The sequence below is a fragment of the Myxine glutinosa genome, chromosome 12 (genome assembly GCF_964187855.1).
Source record: "Myxine glutinosa chromosome 12, kmMyxGlut1.1, whole genome shotgun sequence".
Classification (NCBI taxonomy): Eukaryota; Metazoa; Chordata; class Myxini; order Myxiniformes; family Myxinidae; genus Myxine; species Myxine glutinosa.
The window spans coordinates 48,480,319-48,500,761 of NC_136272.1; the positions used below are offsets into that span (position 1 = coordinate 48,480,319).

Below are 20,443 nucleotides of genomic sequence, written 5' to 3' on the forward strand. Positions count from 1 at the left end.
CAGCATCATGACGACAAAGAGGACGAGTGCGTTGTGCGTCCTGGTCATGCTCCTGGGGGTAGCAGCACCACCTACAGCCGCCGACACCCCCGTGAGCTGCATGTACTCGGACCTTGTGGGCTCCTGGCGCTTCTTCGTGTTTCGTGCACCCGAGGGTGGCTACAGCACCTGCACAGACGGACCAGGTGGATTGATTGAGAGTTGATTGAACGATCTTCTTCTTCTTCCTCATATATTGTACAATACTCCACTGCCCTCTTTCCTTGGCCAACTCTCTGCTCTCTAGGGACTCAAAAACGATCAGGATTTGAGCCTTGAAACAGGAATCTATTTTTAAAAAAATATACCGGTATTTGCAAATTAGTTATTTTTCAACAGGAGCTCTCAATCAGACATTGAAATCAGCTGCTCAAGTGTTCAAATCATTGCAAAATCATTCTGGGATAAATTGATTTTATGATTCGATAGTTGTTGCCTAAGAATGAATCAGATGTGATTCTTTATCTTAGTTAGCCCATTCTTCTTCGTTTGTATTCTTAGTAATTTAATTCCCAATTTGATAGGCCAGTTCACCCGGGAGTGGGAACATCCACAGACACGTTTTTCAGGCTTGCTGGCCCTCATCAGCGTGGAGAAGAAGATCCTCCATTGTCAGCAGTACAAATCTTATGGAGATATAGTAGACGAGACGGATCTATGGAAAAAGGCCATGTATAAGCTTCTAGATGCATTTTTCGGTAAAAGTTGGGAACCTCACTTTCTAACATAATTAGGGTATGCTAAATTCGATTAACACGGTTCCCAAGCCGAATTTTGAGTTTTTGAATTATGAGTTTTTAATTTCCCACTTCCCACGTGCACAATGTGAACATCTTTGGATGATGTCAGTTACATCAAAGAAACGGCGTGATACACCAATTGATGCTGTTTTAAACAATCTACCGAAAAGTTTGTCCACAGCACTGCTACCGTTTCACGCATTAACTGGGTGTGACACCACCTCCTATTTTGCAAATCACACCAAACGAACATCATGGAAAGTCTTCAAAGAGCACCATAAACTGCTGAAGAACTTGGGCATTGGTGAACTCACAGAGGAGACAATCAAATCTGCAGAAGCGTTCGTCTGCAGAATATATAATGTGCACAGAACAACCTCTGTTGATTCAGCATGACATATGTTGTTCTCCAAGACTGGTAAACCAGAAGCAATGTCACCGACAAGTGATGCTCTTCATTTCCATTTGATGCGAGTACACTATCAAGCCATAGTATGGAGAAATGCTCATTGTGCCATACCTGACCTTCCTGCACCTGTGGAAATGGGATGGAAACGTGGTGATTCAGGACTAGAGCCTATTCTGATGTCACTGAGTCCAATCCCAGAAAGTTGCCTCGAGATGATTTGTTTGCAACCCAGAAGCAATGCAAGACTCGACGCTGCAAATGTCGCTATTCAGAGTTGAGGTGCGCATCAATGTGTGCCTGCCAGCAACAGAGTGATGATCAGACCCCTTGTATGAATTTGATGTAGTTTGGCAAAACAACATGTGTGACATTCCTGAATGTTTGTGCTTCATGGCCATGTATACTTAATTTTAGAATAAATGGTTGTATGAAACATTGTCTTATTAAAACCATTTCCCATTTTATAGTCGCCAACCATAATATAGACGAGACGGATTTATGAAAAAAGGCCATGTATAAGCTTCTAGGTGCATTTTGGGGTAAAAGTTGTAAAGTTAAAGTAAAAGAGCTGCATGTATATACATGATATATAAATGCTTGTTCAAAGAAATTGTCCAAAAATGGCAATTTGGCGGCCATTTTGTTTATGCTAACTAGAATGTCAAAAACTCTAAATTCGGCTTGGGAACTGGGATAATCGAATTCAGCATACCCGAATTATGATAAAAAGTGAGGTTCCCAACTTTTACCCAAAACTTCATCTAACATTCACATTTCTCAGAAATCCATCTAGTCTATAGGAGGCTGTAGGGGGGGGGGGGGGGGGTTTGGAGGCTGTAGGGGGCTGTGCGGGACTGTAGGGAGCTGTAGGAGACTGTGGGGCACTGTAGGAGACTGTGGGGGGGGGGGGGGGGCTGTAGGAGACTTAGAGGGCTGTAGGAGATTGTAGGGGGCTGTAGGGAGCTGTAGGAGACTGTGGGGCACTGTAAGAGACTGTGAGGGGGGGGGGGGGCTGTAGGAGACTTATAGGGCTGTAGGAGATTGTAGGGGGCTGTATGAGACTGCAGGGGGATGTAGGAGACAGTAGGGGCTGTAGGAGGGTGTAGAGGGCTGTACGAATTGTATGGGGCTGTAGGGAGCTGGAAACTGTGGGGGCACTGTAGGAGACTGTTGGGGTGGGGGGGGGGGCTGTAGTAGACTGTAGGGCGTTGGAGGAGATTGTAAGGGGCTGTATGAGACTGCATGGGGATGTAGGAGACTGTAGGGGGCTGTAGAGGGCTGTACGGGACTGTATGAGGCTGTAGGCGACTGAGGGTGACTGTAGGAGACTGTGGGGGAGGGGGGGCTGTAAGAGACTTAGGGGACTGTAGGAGACTGTAGGAAGTTGTAGGGGCTGTAGGAGGTTGTAGGAGGTTGTAGGGGGCTGTTGGAGATTTTAGGGGGCTGTAGGAGGCTGTAGTAGACTTTAGGGGTATGTAGGAGGCTGTAGGAGGCTGTATGAGACTGCAGGGGGGATGTAGGAGGCTATAGGGAGCTGTAGGAGACTGTAGGGGGCTGTAGTAGGCTGTAGGGGGCTCTAGGAGGGTGTGGAGGGCTGTACGGGACTGTATGAGGCTGTAGGCGACTGAGGGTGGCTGTAGGAGACTGTGGGGGGGGGGGGGGGGGGCGGCTGTAGGAGACTTAGGGGACTGTAGGAGACTGGAGGAAGTTGGATGGGGCTGTAGGAGGTTGTAGGAGGTTGTAGGAGGCTATAGGGGGCTGTAGGAGACTGTAGGGGGGCTGTAAGAGGCTGTAGGAGGCTGTAGGAGGCGAGTGTGCATACTCAGAAGTGAGTATGCGTACCTGTGGGCAATCCTGCTAGCCCCTATTTAATCCATTAAAGTTGATCAGCCACCCCCTACCTTTCCCCAACCTCACCTTCTCACCCTTTAAACAAGAAGACAAAGACATAAAATGTCATAGCCCCCATCATGGTGTTAGTGATTTTGCTGTATGGAGTTAAAGGCTTTCAGTCAGTCATCTTTGGGCAGATGACAAAATAAAATCTTCTGCATATGCATACTCTCGTGTATTGTCGTTGTGCAAAGTTTGAACAAAATCGGTCCATGTATGTCGAGAAATGGTTGGGGACACCTTTAAGTAACAAAATGTCCGCCAGTCGGCCATCTTGGATCTGATCTCTAAAAAAAAATGACGTGCATATTTTTTTTTATGTTGAAGGCTCCAGGCACAGACTATATAGCCTCATCGAGACCAGGCCTTCAATGTAACCCATCATTCATTTTCTGTGTGCTAAGTTCGAATAAGACCGGTAGGTAAATGCATGTACGAGAAATGGTTGAGGACGTGGTCAATATCGGGGGATTTTTTTACAACTACAATGGCTGCCAGTCGGCCATCTTTAATCAGATCACACAATAAAGTGAGGTGCACGTATATGCCGTAATGTGCTGTGCTTTTGCCCAGTTTGAGCAAAATCGGTCCATGCATGTTCAATAAATGGTTGGGGACATGTTTAAGTAACAAAATGTCCGCCAGTCGGCCATATTGGATCTGATCTCGACAAGAAATGACGTGCATGTGTAAACCGTCATTCCTTAGCTGTGTGCCAAGTTTGAACAAGATTGGTAAATGCAGGTTCGACAAATGGTTGAGGACTTGTTCAATAAACTTGTTCAATAAACTGTTAACTTGTTTCGTTTCTTACAACGAAAATGGCTGCCAGTCGGTCGGCCATCTTTGATCGCATCGTGAAACAAAATGATGTCTTTATGTATACTGTAAGTGATTAATTTTGAGCATGTGCGCTTCGTGGCATACGTCACATCCTGGTTGAAACAGATTTAGCCTCCTCCCATGCGCCTCTCCCATACGTCACATCCGGCATGTTCGAAACGCTGCCGCCATTTCGTCGTTGGGCGCATGAATTGATCATCGTCAGGAAAACGGGAGATTTAATTGTTTGCTGACGTGAGATTCGAACGGATCGACCAGCATTCTCATTTTGCTCTGTACCCTGGTCAGACAAGGGGTTCTTTCATTACGTGCATATTCGAATACAGCAAGTATCAACCACCATCCTGTGTCTTGCAGCAAGACTCTTGCTTAATTCTTCCCGCATCACATTACCATCATGTATTGTCTTTCTGTCAAGTATGAACAAAATCGGTCCATACATCTCCGAGATATGGTTGTGGACGCGTGCACCGACGGACGGACGAATGAGACCCAATCCACAAGCCCCAGTTTTGGATTAAGTCCAACAGCCGGATAATAATCTGCAGTTGTGAGAGGAGAGTTGGTTTGAACACATATACGTTAAATATTGTGTTTTATTTAGTGTGAACAAGTTAACCGATCGGTGTGAAATAAGGGGCGGTTTGGTACCTTTTGTGACGAATGTTGCATCTCTTTCTGGAGAGTGTGGTGTTGAGTGCTCACTTTAAGGTAGTTACTTGTGCACAGTTCGAACATCTTTTCATGTTACTTCCTGTACAGTGGGAATGTGATTGAGATCCTTTAATTTACTATGAGGGGCGTTTTAAAGCTGGGGTTTAGGGGGTAGAGGGGAGAGGGAAGTGAAGTTGTGTTAAGTTTTTCACTTAAATATATTTTGATTAATTTTCCTTAAAGTAGAAATTCTATTCATCAATTATACTTGATCCCATCAGAAGTTGTTCAATTTCATGCAAATTATGGGCAACATGGAAATTTTCAGAAACATTAATAGGAATTTTTTTTATTGGTATTTCAAGTACTAGGGCATGCCCGTACGTGGGTGCCCGTTCCTTGCCAAAAAAAAAAAAAAACGCTACCCGTACGCTCTACCCCGCCCGTACGCCCGTACGCCCGTAAACAAAAAAAACAACGCTCTTCGCTTCCGCCCTTCGCTCTGACTGAATTGGGAGAAATAATGCGCATAAGAAATCGAGAAATTATTATTTTCTCCGGAAGAAATCGAATTACGAACCGTAATGGCGCACGCGCTCGGCTCGGCTCGTTCTGTGATTGGCTGCCGGAAGTGAAGTCTTCACTGTCCGGAAGGTCGCAAATCGCAGTTACGATGAATCGCAAATTAGTTTTAATTAGTTTTAAAACATAGTTTAACGCCAACATAGTTTGCCAACGTGAAATAAATGAATACGCTCTCAAATGTGCCGTCCGAGGCAGAGTCTGTTCGCCACGTTCGGCACACGTGATAGCTCGCTGCTCTCTGATTGGTTGAATCGTTTTTTGGACATAGCTCAGTAACTACTTGTCCGATTAATTTCAAACCTTGAAAAGGCACATCCTCGGGTCCCCAGCAATATACCTGGCAAGTTTAAAGTATATCGGACCCGTGGTTGTCGAGAAACAGCGGTCACAGACATACATACATACATACATACATACATACATACATACATACATACATACATACATACACACAGAGATTACTGGAATTATAGATAGATAATTATAATGGTCCTTCGACTTGTCGTTAATTTTCTATCACTTTGATAAATCGATATAATGTAATTACACCACAACAGCCGTTATATTCTCACAGTAAAATTACGTTTTCCTGCTGGTACATATAGGTGTTACAGGTGACTGAAGAAGGAACACCATCCTACCATGTAGGTAATTTTTAAGTCGTGAATTGATAATTATTGAGTAAGAATTGAACTATTGTGGAGCAATCCATATCCCTGATACCAAAAAATTAAAGCTTAGATACGAATTAACCATTATTATTTGTCGGAGGCTTTCGACAGGTAGGTCAATAACAACGCTGGTGGTAGCCATGTTGTTAAATATTGTTTTTATCAGTTACCATCTAGTTGTACAAGAGCCATGCCAGTGGAATATTTAGATCTAAAGCTGAACTGTTGATCATAAAGAAGGTTGAATTTCGAGCTAAACTTGCAAGTACATTTATAAACAAGTCTTTCTAAGATTTAAGAAAAACAAGGAAGAATTAAAATAGAGTAGTTCTGTAATTGTGAATGTCCCATTTCTTGCTAGATTTGAACATCGGAATAATTTTTGCAACCTTAAGATTTTTTTTTTTTTAATGTTGAAAGTTCTAGTCACGGATTAAATAATAATCCTCATCAAGGCAACGCAGGCCTAATAAATACCTCAACTTAACTTCGCAAGTAATAAATAGACAAATGGACCCAAATGTAATACCTTTTCTGGTGATGGTAATAACTGAACAATAAGATGTGATGCTGAGCAAAAGCTGTAAAAAAAAATTCTTTTTTTTTGTATGCAAGATCGAGGCTCGTGTAAGAGCTAACATTAATCACAAAAAGACAAACTGACACATAAAACATAAGATAAATGGAGCGGGAGACAAGATGGGGAGAGAGAGGGAAGCACACAAGTACAACATTTGAGAGCAGGGACATCGGGAGATCTGTGGGAGGGAGAGGGCTTGGGGGGAGGAGGCACGGGAAGGTGGGGTGGGGGGGGGGGGGGGTGGGAGAGGTATAAAACATATGGACACTGCTAGGACTTCCAGGAATGAAGTCGGAATTTCAAAAAAGTGGATCTGGGGTGAATTAACGGGGGTAGAAAAGATCAAGGTTTTGGATGGGGGAAGACAAGAGACATTGATTGTGATTAGTGAATTATTTTGAATATTCTGACACTTGGGAGAGCTCTTATACAGTATACAGTACTACCTCTCAACGCCTTATGGGTCTTGACTTATAATGTATAAACAACTTATTATTTATTATGCTTGGCTAACTTATAATAATCAAAATTAGTTTTCCAAAATATTCATCTCCAATTCGGTGGAGAAGTTTATGTTTTCAGAGCTGTTGGTCCATCTGTCTGTTTGCCTGTGAGCACGACATCTCAAAAGGTTATGGACGGATTTGGACGAAACTTTCTGGACAGGTTGGGTGACGAGGACAAACTGATAAGATTTTGGTGAAGATCCAAATCCGGATCCTGATAATATAAATTACCGCTGCCACCGAAGCTGGACTGAGGTTACGTTTTTGCCCCTTGTTTGTTACTCAGGAAAATCGAATATTTTTCGAGTATATCAGTTGGTCACATGTTGTTCCATCTGTCTGTCAGTTTGTTTGTTTGTATGTCAATCGCCTATAGGTGACAATTTTAAACCAACCTCCACGAAACTTCACCAAATAGTAGATTTGATCATAACGAAGAAGCCTATTGATTGAGGTCAAAAGGTCAATGTAGGTCAAAGGTCAAAAACTCAGATCGAATTTCTAAAATCCTCAATTTTCATCCGCTTGATTTGAAATTTGACGAGGATTTTTGTATATCAGGTCATTGAATTCAACCAGTAATTATTTTTGAGGTCCAAAAGTCAAAAGGTCAAAATAGGCCGAATTTCTAAAATTGTTAATTTTCATCCGATTGACTTGAAATTTGAAAAGGATTTGCATCATTGAATTCACGCACCAATTATTTTAAGGTCAAATTTGTTTTGATGGTGATGTCAAGTCTTCTCGGGCAATGATGGCATTGCCTTTCTATGGCTGGTACACACGGGTAAGTGTGTGGTATAGATGGGGAATCGCCACTCCTCTCTGTCTCTCTACTGGCCGTTGGGGAATTCACCCTCTTCCGCCCGTACTGTTGGAGTCAACTGGACTCTCATCCACCAGATGTGCAGAGCCATCTGCCATTTAAACCGCATGGATGCGGACCATTACCCTGGTAAGGGGGGCTGACAGGGTCTACACCTTGCCCACAGGTGATCTGGGGTTATAAAAGGCAAGGGCATCAATCTCCCTGAGGTATCAGAAGGCACACGCATACTCAAAAACAGAGTTCAGCCAAATTTGTTTTAGGAATTTCACAAGTATCATGCTTTACCTGACCTCCTTCTTATTACTTGCGAAAATCGAAGACTTTTCATGTACAGTGTATTCAGAAAGTATTAGACCCCTTCACTTTTTTCACATTTTGTTATGTTGCAGCCTCATGCTGAAATCGTTTAAATTCATTTTTTCCCTCATCAATCTACACTCAATATCCCATAATGACAAAGAAAAAACAGGATTTTAGAAAGTTTTGCAAATTTATTAAAAAGAAAAAACTGAAATATCACATTGACATAAGTATTCAGACCCTTTGCTATGACACTTGAAATTTAGCTGAGGTGCCTCCGATTTCTCTTGATCATGTATGAGATGTTTCTACACCTTGATTGGAGTCCACCGGTGGTAAATTCAATTGATTGGACATGATTTAGAAAGAAACACCTTTCCATATGGGGTCCCACAGTTGACAGTGCATGTCAGAGCAGAAACATAACCATGAAGTACAAGGAACTGTCTAGAATTTCGAGATATAATTGTGAGGAGGCATACATCTGGGGAAGGGTATAAAACAATATCTAGAGTGGTGAAAGTTCCAAAGAGCACACCATCATTAGGAAATGGAAAGAATATGGAACTACACAGACACTTCCTAGAGTTGGCCGTCCGACCAAACTGAGCAATCAGGTAAGAAGTTAATTGGTTGATGGGAGAACCTGCTGGAAGAACAACAGTCTCTGCAGCACTTCACAAATCTAGGCAACCAAGCCATGAGGTCGAAGGAACTGCCTGCAGAGCTCAGGGACAGGATTGGGTCGAGGCACAGATCGAGGGAAGCCTACAAAAAAATCTCTGCTGCATTGAAGGTTCCCAAGAGCACAGTGGCCTCCATAATTCTTAAATGGAAGAAGTTTGGAACAACCAGGACTCTTCCTAGAGCTGGCCGTCCGGCCAAACTGAGAAATCGGGGGAGAACGGCCTTGGTAAGAGAGGTGACCAAGAACCCGATGGTCACTCTGAATCTCTGAGCTCCAGAGATGAGAATCGGATCTCTGAGCTCCAGAGATCCTGTGTGGAGATGGGAGAAACTTCCAGAAGGACAACCATCACTGCAACACTACACCGATCTGGGCTTTATGGCAGGGTGGCCAGACGGAAGCCTCTCCTCAGTGAAAGACACATGAAAGCCCGCTTGGAGTTTGCAAAAAAGCACCAAAAGGACTCTCAGACTATGAGAAACAAGATTCTGTGGGCTTTCATCATTCCACCAACTTTCATCCAAATCCGTTCAGAACTTTTCCGGATATCTTGTTCACAAACATACGAACACACACACACACACACACACACACACATCTCGTTTTTTCCTTTTCTGTTCCTTACAATTCTATCCCTCTCTTTCACACACACACACACACACACACATACACACACACACACACACACACACACACACACACACACACACGGACACGATCGAATGCATTACTCCCGAGCGGGAGTAATAATTAAAAAAAAACCACCGCGGCACGAGGGCTGACAACCCCGACTTGGCAGGCACACATACAGTCACGTGAAAAGGTAAGTACACCCCATGTAAAGTTTTGACTTTTTCAACATATTTCAACATACAGCTATTTGATCTTCATTTCAACAATATTGAGAGATAAAGGTGATATAACTAACAAATATCATGAAACATTTACATTTTGTAGGCCATTGTATAAATTAAATAAACATAAATGCAAATTTCGCATGTGGAAAAAGTAAGTACACCCTTGGCCCTAATAGGTGGTATTGCCCCCTTTGGCAGAAACAACCTCAAGTAGGCGTTTCTTATAACTGTCTACCATTGTCTGACGTCGACTGGGAGAAATTTTTGCCCACTCCTCCATGCAGAATTCTTTCAGCTGTGCGATGTTTGAGGGGTTTCTTGCATGCACAGCTCGTTTCAAATCCCCCCACAACATCTCGATGGGATTTAGATCCGGGCTTTGACTTGGCCATTCCAGAACCCTCCATTTCTTTCTTTTCAGCCATTCCTTGGTGGATTTACTGGTACATTTACGGTCATTGTCATGTTGCAAGTTCCACCCTCGGTTGAGCTTCAACTCTCCGACAGATGGCCTCACATTATCCTCAAGCACCCTCTGGTACAATGAAGAATTCATAATGGATTATATGATGGTGAGCTGCTCAGGCCCTGATGCAGCAAAGCTGCCCCAAACCTTAATATTTCCACCACCATGCTTTACAGTTGGTATCAGGTTCTTGTGGTCAAATGCTGTCTTTGGTTTTCGCCAAACATGTCTTCTGGTACTGTGGCCAAATAGCTCTACCTTTGACTCATCTGTCCAGAGCACATTGTTCCAGAAGTGCTGGTCTTTGCCTAGGTGTTCATTGGCAAACTTTAGTCTTGCCCTGATGTTCTTTCTGGACAGCAAAGTTTTCCTCCTGGCACACCTCCCATGTAGATCAAATTTGTGCAGCCTCTTTCTAATGGTAGACTCGTGCACTTTGACATCAACAGTGGCAAGAGCTACCTGTAGGTCCCGTGATGACATTCTGGGGTCCTTAGAGACTTCTTTCAGCATCTTGCGGTCTGCTTTCGGGCTGAACTTTCTGGGGCGGCCTGGCTTGAACAAGTTGGCAGTTGTTTGGAATCTTCTCCACTTGTAGATCATCTTCCGGACAGTCGAATGATTGATTTCAAATTGCTTGGAGATCTTTTTAAATCCCTTCCCAGACTCGTAGGCATCTATAACCTTCTTTCTGAAGGCCTCAGAGAGCTCTTTTGATCTAGGCATGGTGAATGCCGCACACTTCAACAGCAAAGAGCGAACCAAACTAAATGTCTGAGGTTTAAATAAGACAGGTTCCTCCAAGATCCTCTCTAACGATGTTCTAATTATTTGCACCTGAGCTGGTGCACCTGATTCTAATTTTAGGTATTTTAAGTAGTGATAAATGTAGGGGTGTACTTCCTTTTTCCACATGGGAAATTTGCATTTGTTTATTTAAATTATACAATGGACTACAAAATGTAAATGTTTCATGATATTTGTTATATTATATCACCTTTGTCTATCTATATTGTTGAAATGAAGATGAAATAGCTGTATGTTGAAATATGTTGAAAAAGTTAAAACTTTGCATGGGGTGTACTTAATTTTTCACGTGACTGTAGCTCAGGCAGGCCAAGAGCCACGCCCAGAAGGACAGTGATTGGGCGGGAGTTGACCAACGGGAAGGCTGGGGGAAGAAGGGACTCGCCGATTGGTGAAGGAAGGACGAGGAGGAAGCAGCGCGCTGATTGGCAAGGTTCGACCGATGACGTGAGAAGCGGGCTGCATGTGGAATGGTGGAGAGCTGAGCATACAGTGGTGGCCTGCGGGCATTGGTGGAGAGGCACAGATGACGTCACGAGACGGTCAATAAAAGAACTCTCGGACCGACATTTTCTCTCTCTCTTGCTCTCTCTCTCTTGCCTTCTTCTTGCCTTCTCTTGCCTTTTGACCCTCACGCCTTCCTCTGCCCTCGACTCTCTCCTCTTGGTTCCGGACTCTGGTGGAAGACGGTTGTGCGGGGACGAGGTGCTCCAGGAGGCGATTGGACTGACCATGTTCAGAGGCGCCATCGGGCGATGTGCAGAGGCAGCAGGAAGAGTTGTGGCTCGAGAACTGCGGTTCTCCGTGCGTGGACGAGTGTACGAGCGCTGCAGCGCGATAGGGTGCAACGAGGCCTGGTTCCCGCCAACGCGCGCGCGAGCCCCGGACCCGTTCACAGACCCTGACGAGATCCCACAAGTGATTGGAGCTAAGTGCATGAAATAACCCACCTATTTATTTTCATTTATTCTTCCCTTCGTCTGTGTGCAAGTCTGTTGTGGGGATGTCCCGTTTAGGAATTTAGTTCGACCGTATTTTATTTTGTACCCGCATTTTCTTTTATTAAAGCCGGTGTTTTGGACATTTTAAATCCGATTTCATTTTGAGTTTATTTTCCGCATGTTTGAGGACTGCGGTGGGATCCGTGAAGGTGCGCTCTTCATCGTCCCCTTTCCCTTTCTTTCCCCATGTGTATCAAGTCCGCAATTGAACTGAATGCTTCGGAGTAAAAGCTCGTTTGGCCTTCCGCGCTACCCCATGGTATTCACCAAGGGTAGTCACATGAGAGTATAACACCATATTTAGGAAATATATTGTTGAGATGGAAAGAAAATCTTTCAAATGCATTTTAAAATTCCTGCCATGCACTGGGTCTCAGGCACATGGAAATGTGGTGAAGTTTTTGTTTGTGTGCATTTTGATGTAAATGCATTTGAATGCAATTCTGATTTTTTTTTTTAAACAAACAATACGCTTGCATTACATTAGAGTTTATTTTGGGATCAGAAAAGTAAGTTTTGAAAGAGTTACCATTACCTTCACCTCCACACATGGCAGGTTCTGACGCCATACAGGAAGTGATTAAGCTACAGAGTCCCAACATCGCCATAGATGAGCATGGAAACGAAGGAACCTTTACGCTCATCTACAACCAGGGGTTTGAAGTGGAGGTGGCCGGATACAAGTGGTTTGCTTTCTTCCCTGTAAGTCTCATTCATTTTTCTAATCATTCCACACTTTATATCACCTCCTCTCCAGCAAGAAACAAATGGTCTTGCACCAGTGAAACTCAGCACAAATGTTAGTCCTATTATGTCATTTGTATCCAGTTTCACAGATTTTCACAATGATGGGTGACTTTCTTGATGCTTTTGTAATAGAGGACGTTTTTCTCTTCTGAAGCATATTGAAAAGGGAAAAAGCTTTTTCACTGCTCTTCATATATTCTTCATTGTTTCCTTAACCTTTCATATATAGCTGATATGATCTGGATGTTTTATAACCGACACAATCCACACTTACCTGCTGGGGTGATCTGGATGTTTACCTCCGCCACCAAAGGTGGATGGAGGTTATGTTTTCACCGCTGTCTGTCTGTTTGTTTATTTGTTTGTGAATAAAATATCTCAAAAAGGTGAGGACGGATTCGGACGAAATTTGGCAGAAATATAGTGTATGTGATAAGGACGAAATGATTAGATTTTGGTGAAGATCCGGATTCGGATCCGGCTAATAGAATTTTTTAAAGTGAATCTTCACCATTGGGAGATTGGGCCAAAAACGATGCATAGCAGGATATCTCAAAAAGTTGCGGATGGATTTGGACGAAACTTGGTGGACGAGTTGTGTGTGTGACAAGGAAGAATCGATTCGACTTTGGTGAAGATCTGAATATGGATTTGGATACGAGACTTATATAATTTTAAAGTGATTCTTCACCAATGAGAGATCGGGGGAAAAGTGATATATAACATGATATTAAAAAAAGTTATGGACGAATTATAACTAAACTTGGTGGACGAGTTGGTCAGGTGACAAGAACAGGCCGATTTGATTTTGGTTCAGGTCCGGATCCAGATCCTCCTATCATTGGGATACAAAACAGAAACTGTTAAACCTTCGGAGGTATGCGCTCTACCGAGTGCCATTCACGTGACTCGTGGTGGTCCCTCTCGGCTCTCCCCCCGTTGGTATTTTTGTGCACATAAGATTGTTCACGGTTCTGTTTAAATATTATTTAAATATGTATAACCTTTCCCCTTCAGTGTTTTACTCAGTGGTATTTTACAACACGCTGTTTTTCTTCCTATTTAAAAGGCTTTTCTCAATTTCCTCTCCAACTCATTCCACCTCAAAAAAAAGAAATTCAATATCTTATACGTCTCCCTCACTACATGGTCTAAATTCACATTCATTCCATCCCTCCTCCATCATTCTGAACCGGATTGCTAACTTGAAAATCACAACAAACCCAATTTGTTTTCAATGTTCGTCTTTCATTAATCATCCACTTTCTAAACTCCCCTCTTGCCCCTCCCATCCAAATCCCTCCCCTTGCCCCGCCACTCTTAAACTCCCCCCCTACCCCTCCACTCCTGAACTCCCCCCTTGCCCTTCCACTCCTGAACTCCCCCCTTGCCCTTCCCCTCCTAAACTCCCCCCTCACTCCTCCCCTTCAAAACTCCCCCCCAACCCCTCCCATTCAAATCTCCCCCCATACCATTCCTCTCCAATTCTCCCTCCTCCCCCCTCCTCCTCAAAGCTGCCTCCTCCCCATTTCGTCTCCCTTCTATCTCATACCTCCACCCCCCCCAACCTTCTTCTTTCCTCTGCCCCCCCTCAAACAACCCCTCTCTGTGCCTCATCCCTTCACCTTCAAACCTTTCATCCTCCTCATCCTTCCCTTTCTTGGAACTCTTCTGCAATCGCTGACACACTAACAACTGCTCTCCCTACCTCCCCCTCTCATCCTTCATCTTACCCTACTCCTCCCCTCCCCTGTCCTGTACCCGATGCTCCCCCTCTCTCTTCATCAACGGTATGGACCTCAAACATCCGGGGCCTTCGCTCAAACCTGACTGATCTCTCCATACAGGTTGCTTCTGACAATCCAGACTTGATCTGCTTAACAGAGACTTTCCTCCTTCAAGATGTCTCTGATTCCTTAATATCTCTTCCTGGTTACTCCCTCCTCCGGTATGATAGACCTGAGCCTCGGCCTGGTGGTGGGGTGGCTATCTTTATCAAAAACTCTCTTCCTCACTCTCCTTGCACTGCCCTCTCTCCTCCTCACCCCCAGGAGTACCTCTGGCTACGGCTTCCTCTCCGCTCCCACCTTTTGTTCATATGTGTTCTGTACCGTCCCCCAAACAGTGATGACTCCATCTACATTTCACTGTCTGACAACATGGACCAACTTCTATCCACTCATCCCAACTCTCTCTTCCTCATATGTGGTGACTTCAATTGTCATCATTCCACCTGGTTGGGTGTGGGTTCCTCTCTCACCAGTCATGGCACCTCAGCAAAGGACTTCTGTGACTCACTGGGATTGACACAATCTGTCAATTTCCCGACCCGGATCTCAGCCAATGGAGTATCTTCTCTTCTAGACTTGGTTATGACTAACTTCCCTGCTAATGTCTGCTGCTCTTCTTCTGCTCCAATCGGTTCTTCTGATCATGTGCTTGTCAAAGTGGACATCTCTCTGGCCATTCTCAGAGAGCCTCCTCAGCGTCGACGAGTCTGGCATTTCACTCAGGCCGACTGGGACGGTCTTCAAGCAGCCATCAATCGTCTGGATTGGTCTCCCATCTCCACTGCCTCTGACATCAATTCTTCCTGGGAATTCTTCCAAAGCAAACTGATCTCTCTCATGCACAAATTTATCCCATCTCGCCTTCAGTTGTCTTACCCTTCCTCCCGTCCATGGTACACTGAATCTTGTGGTGAGGCAGTTGCCCTGAAACAACTTGCCTTTGCCTCTTGGAAGGCTAATCCAACTGAAGGAAATCTCAGTTCCTTCCACCAAGCTCGGAACAAGTGTGTGTCTACCCTCAGGAGTGCCAGGAAGCACTATCTCTCCTCACTCAAGAATGAACTCTCAAACCTGTCTCCTTCCTCCAAATCCTGGTGGTGTCTGGTCAAATCCGTTTCTGGTGTTTGTTCCCGCTCCATCCCCTCCCTTACCTCAAATGGCCACACAGTTGAGATCGCACGTGACAAAGCCGAATGCCTCAACTCTGTGTTTGCCTCAAAATCCTTAGTCCCAAATCCATCTCTCTCTGTTCCCACCTTTCCCAGTCGAACCAAACTGCTCCTGGACTCTGTGACCTTCTCTCCTGACAAGGTGGAGGAGTTTTTGTCAAACCTTGACTCTGATTCTGCAACTGGACCAGATGGCATCAGCCCATGGGTCCTAAAATCCTGCTCTGCCGCTCTATCTCACCCTCTCTCTGTTCTTTTCACCCTATCCTTTGCTCAAGGTCATCTGCCAGCATCCTGGAAATCAGCAAACATTACCGCTTTACACAAAAAAGGTGCAAAAACAGATCCTTGCAACTAGAGACCAATCAGCCTGCTCCCAATTATCAGCAAAGTCATGGAATCCATCATTGCTTCGGATATGAAATCTTTCCTCTTCTCCAATGGCTTGATCTCTGATCATCAATTTGGTTTCAGACCAGGTCACTCTACTCTGGACATGCTGCTTCTGCTGTCTCAACAATGGATGGAGGTCCTCAATGCCAAACAGGAAATCAGAGCTGTCTCCCTTGACATATCACGTGCCTTCGATACGGTCTGGCACCCAGCTCTGCTCACCAAACTCTCCTCCTATGGTATCCATGGAAATCTCCATGCATGGCTTGCGGACTTCCTCTCTGGTCGTAGTCAACGTGTGGCCCTGAATGGATTTCTCTCATCTCCCCTTCCCGTTCAGGCTGGAGTTCCCCAAGGCAGTGTGCTGGGCCCTGTGCTTTTTCTGGTCTTTATCAATGATCTCTCCGACTCTCTGGAAAATCCTCTGTATCTCTTTGCTGATGACTCCACTCTCTGCCGCTCCATTCCTCTTCCCTCAGATCGGCAGTCTGCAGCCTCCTCACTCTCTGAAGACCTGGACAAAATCACAGACTGGTCAAACATGTGGAACATGTCTTTCAATCCTGACAAATCTCACACTCTTACTATGTCTCTCCGAAAAGATCGACTGGACAACCCTCCCATCTACTTTCTCAACAATCCTCTCCAAGAAGTTCTGTCGCTGTAGATTTTGGGTCTCACCATCTGCCATGATCTTTCTTGGGAAAACCACATTTCCAAGCTGGCCTCCAAAGCCAGTCACCGACTGGGCATCCTCCGCCGTGCGAAGTCCTTCCTAGGCACACCTGAGCTCCTCACCACATACAAGGCTTTCATCCGCAGCTCAATGGAATACTGTTCTCCCCTATGGGCTGGTGCTCCTGCCTCACACCTGGCTCGGCTTCACGCTGTTGAATCCAAAGCTTTCAGAATCATTGGAATCTCCCGCGATGAAGCTATCTCTGAGGGCCTTTCACTCACTCACCGCAGGCAGGTAGGTGGTCTTTCTGTCTTCTACCGACTCCTCTCCGGCCTTGCTCCCCCAGCTCTCTCTGTGCTCTGTCCCCCAAATATTCCTACAGGTCGCACAAGATCTGCCAGCCACCCTCTGATGGTTAAACTGCCGAAATCTAGGCTCTCTGCTCACCTTCACTCTTTCATTCCTCTTTTCTCCCGCCTCTGGAACAAACTCCCACACTCACTTCAATCACACTCCTCCCTCCAGGTCTTCAAAACAGCTGTTCACCACCATCTCTTATCTTCCCCCATCCAAAACCTTGATCTTTTCTACCCCCACTAATTCACCCCAGATCCACCTTGTTTGAAATTCCAACTTCTTTCCTGGAAGTCTTGGCAGTGTCCATATGTTTTATACCTCTCCCACACCCCCCCGCCTTCCCATGCCTCCCCCCCAAAGCCCTCTCCCTCCCACAGTTCTCTCGATGTCTCCATGTCTCTCGGTCCCTGCTCTCAAATGTTGTGTTTGTGTCCTTCCCCCTCTCTCCCCATCTTGTCTACCGCTCCCGATGTTATTTGTTTTGTGTGTCTGTTTGTCTTTCTGTGTGATGAATGTTCGCTCTTTCACGAGCCTCGATCTTGTATACACAAAAAAAAAAAAAAAAAAAAAAAAAAAAATTCTAGTTAACATCTTGTTGTTCTCTTTCCATTTTTATGCTTGAGGGATCTAGAAGCTTTGTTTGTGCTGAACTCTGTTTAACCCTGATTTTATAACGTTGGCTAAGATAAAAGGAAGACTTATCTGTAATTAGTGTAAAATGTCAAGTATGTGAGAGTAACTCTCCAATATTCAATTGATTAAAATACAGTGAATCTAACAAGTCAACTGTCCTACCAAATTCACATGTTTGTGGCAGCTTATAGATCAGGGTAGATTTGAGAGCCATGCAAGACCAATGGCTTATCCCAATGCCTTCTGTTGCAAGGTTACATTTTAAATTACTAGCGTAATGCCACACACAAGAGAATCATTGTCATTGAGCTAATAACTTATCTATTACCTGTTATCCTATTTATTACTTGCGAAAATCGAAGATTTTTCACGTATATTGGTTGATCTTGTGCGTTATTCTGTCTGTCTGTTTGTCTGTCTGTCTGCCTGTATGTCAGTCGCCTGCAGGTCACAATTTTTAACCGATCTTCACTAAACTTCACCTAATGGTAAAGTTGGTTATAAGCAAGAAACCTATTGTTTTTGGGGTCAAAGGTCAACAGGTCAACATAGGTGAAAGGTCACCAACATTGTCAAATTTCTAAAATCCTCAATTTTCATTCGAATGACTTGAATATTTAAGAGGATTTCCATATCTGTACACTGAATTCAACCATCAACTATTTTTGAGGTCAACATCGGCCAAAAGGTCAATATAGGCCAAATTTCTAAAATGCTCAATTTTCATCTGATTGCATTGAAATTTTAAGAGAATTTGCATACCAGACGACTGAGACCAACTACAAAGTATCTTTTGGTCAACATATGCCAAAAGGTCAACATAAGCTAACTTTCTAAAATCCTCATTTTCAAGATTCAAGATTCAAGATTCAATACTTTATTACCACATCAACTTGACGGTTGTTAGGAATTTGAGGTAGTGTACTCTTAAAGACAAAAATATATAGGCCTAGATATATGTCTTAAAGACAAAAAATATAGACAAAAATATAGACAAATTTCTAAAATGCTCCAAATTTCCAAATTTCTAAAATGCTCAATTTTCATCTGATTGACTTGAAATTTTAAGAGGATTTGCATATCTGGTCACTGAATTCAACCACCAACTATTTTTTGAGGTCAACCTTGGCCAAAAGGTCAACATAGGCCAATTTTCTAAAATCCTCAATTTTTATCTGATTAACTTGAAACTTGATGAGGACTTGCATATCTGGACACTGAATTCAACCACCAACACTTTTTGAGGTCAAGATAGGCCAAAGGGTCAATATAGGCCAGAAGGTCAACATAGACCAAATTTCTAAAATGCTCAATTTCATCCAATTAACTTGAAATTTGAAGAGGATTTGCATAGATGGTCACTTAATTGAACCCCCTACTATTTTGAGGTCAACAGAGGCCAAAAGGTCAACATATGCCAGATTTCTAAAGTCGTCAATTTTCCTCAGATTGACTTGAAATTTGAAGAGGATTTGTATATCTGGTCAGTTTGATATTTGCATATCAAATTCAACCCCCTATTATTTTTGAGGTCAACATATGCCAAAACATCAACATAGGCCACATTTCTCAAATCCTCAATTTTCATCTGATTAACTTGAAATTTTAAGAGAGATTTGCATATCTGGACACTGAATTCAACCCCAGGTATTTTTGAGGTCAACTTAAAAGGCTTTGAGGCCAAAAGGTCAACCTTGGCCAGATTTCTAAAATCCTCAATTTTTATCTGACTTGAAATTTGTATACGATTTGCATATCTGGTCACTAAATGTAACCACCAAGTATTTTTGAGGTCAACCTCGGCTAAAATGTCAACATAGGCCAAATTTCTAAAATCCTCAATTTTCCTTGGATTGACTTGACATTTGAAGACGATTTGTATATCTGGTCACTGAATTCAAACACCCATTATATTTTAGGTGAACATAGGCCAAAAGGTCAACATATGCCAGATTTCTAAAATCCTCAATTTTCATCCGATTTACTTGAAATTTTAAGACGATTTGCATATATGGTCACTAAATTCAACCCCCAACTATTTTTGATGTCAACATCGGCCAAAGGGTCAACATAGGCCAAAAGGTCAACATTGGCCAAATTTCTAAAATCCTCAATTTTCATCCAATTAACTTGAAATTTGAAGAGGATTTGAATCCCATGTCAGTTAATTCAACCATCAATTATTTTCGAAGTCATCATAGGCCAACAACTTATTTTAGGGATTTCCCAAGTATCGTGCTGTGCATGACATATTTCTGGTTTATTTATTTATTTATTAATTAAAATGGGAATTCAATTATACATGTAAACAAATGTTTGTGCTTCATGATGAGCTTTTTGTTATAAACAGTTCTCAGAAAGCAGTGGGAGAGTCACCAGCTACTGTGACAAGGCCAGTCCCGGATGGGTACACAACATCTTCGCTCAACAGAGGAGCTGTTTCTACGGACAACGCATAGATCCACCAGCTGATAAATGGACTCCTCTGGTTGTTCCTGACATTTCTTCAAAAACGTGCGTTCTTTTTTCATATTAGCTTTTGAAGTTCATAATACAGAGAATATTAAGAAATTGTTTCACGTCTGTCTGTCTGCCTGTTTGTCTACAAACATCATTTTATGATGGAGGAACAACTTAATTTCAATTGATTGTCAATTCAATGTTCAATTCAATTCATTCAATGTTCAATTGATTCGGAATATGAATCAGAAAATAAACCTGTAGTTTTGTAGTACTTTGGCCCTGAATTTGTCCCGATCTCGCGTGCGCATGGAGGAGTGAGATTATTGTTAAGTGGTGAAGCCGCT

General features: G+C 43.4%; 1 protein-coding gene across 2 annotated transcripts in view; it reads left to right on the forward strand.

The window, feature by feature from the left end:
* Positions 1–20,443, forward strand: part of LOC137437352 (dipeptidyl peptidase 1-like) — a 59,734-nt gene continuing 39,291 nt past the window's right edge. For both annotated transcript variants that reach the window (XM_078766813.1, XM_068131692.2), the window contains exons 1-3: positions 1–185; positions 12,425–12,570; positions 19,987–20,150. In XM_078766813.1, the coding sequence (XP_078622939.1) occupies positions 8–185; positions 12,425–12,570; positions 19,987–20,150 (488 nt within the window). In that variant the 5' untranslated portion in view covers positions 1–7. The remainder of the gene's footprint in view (positions 186–12,424; positions 12,571–19,986; positions 20,151–20,443) is intronic.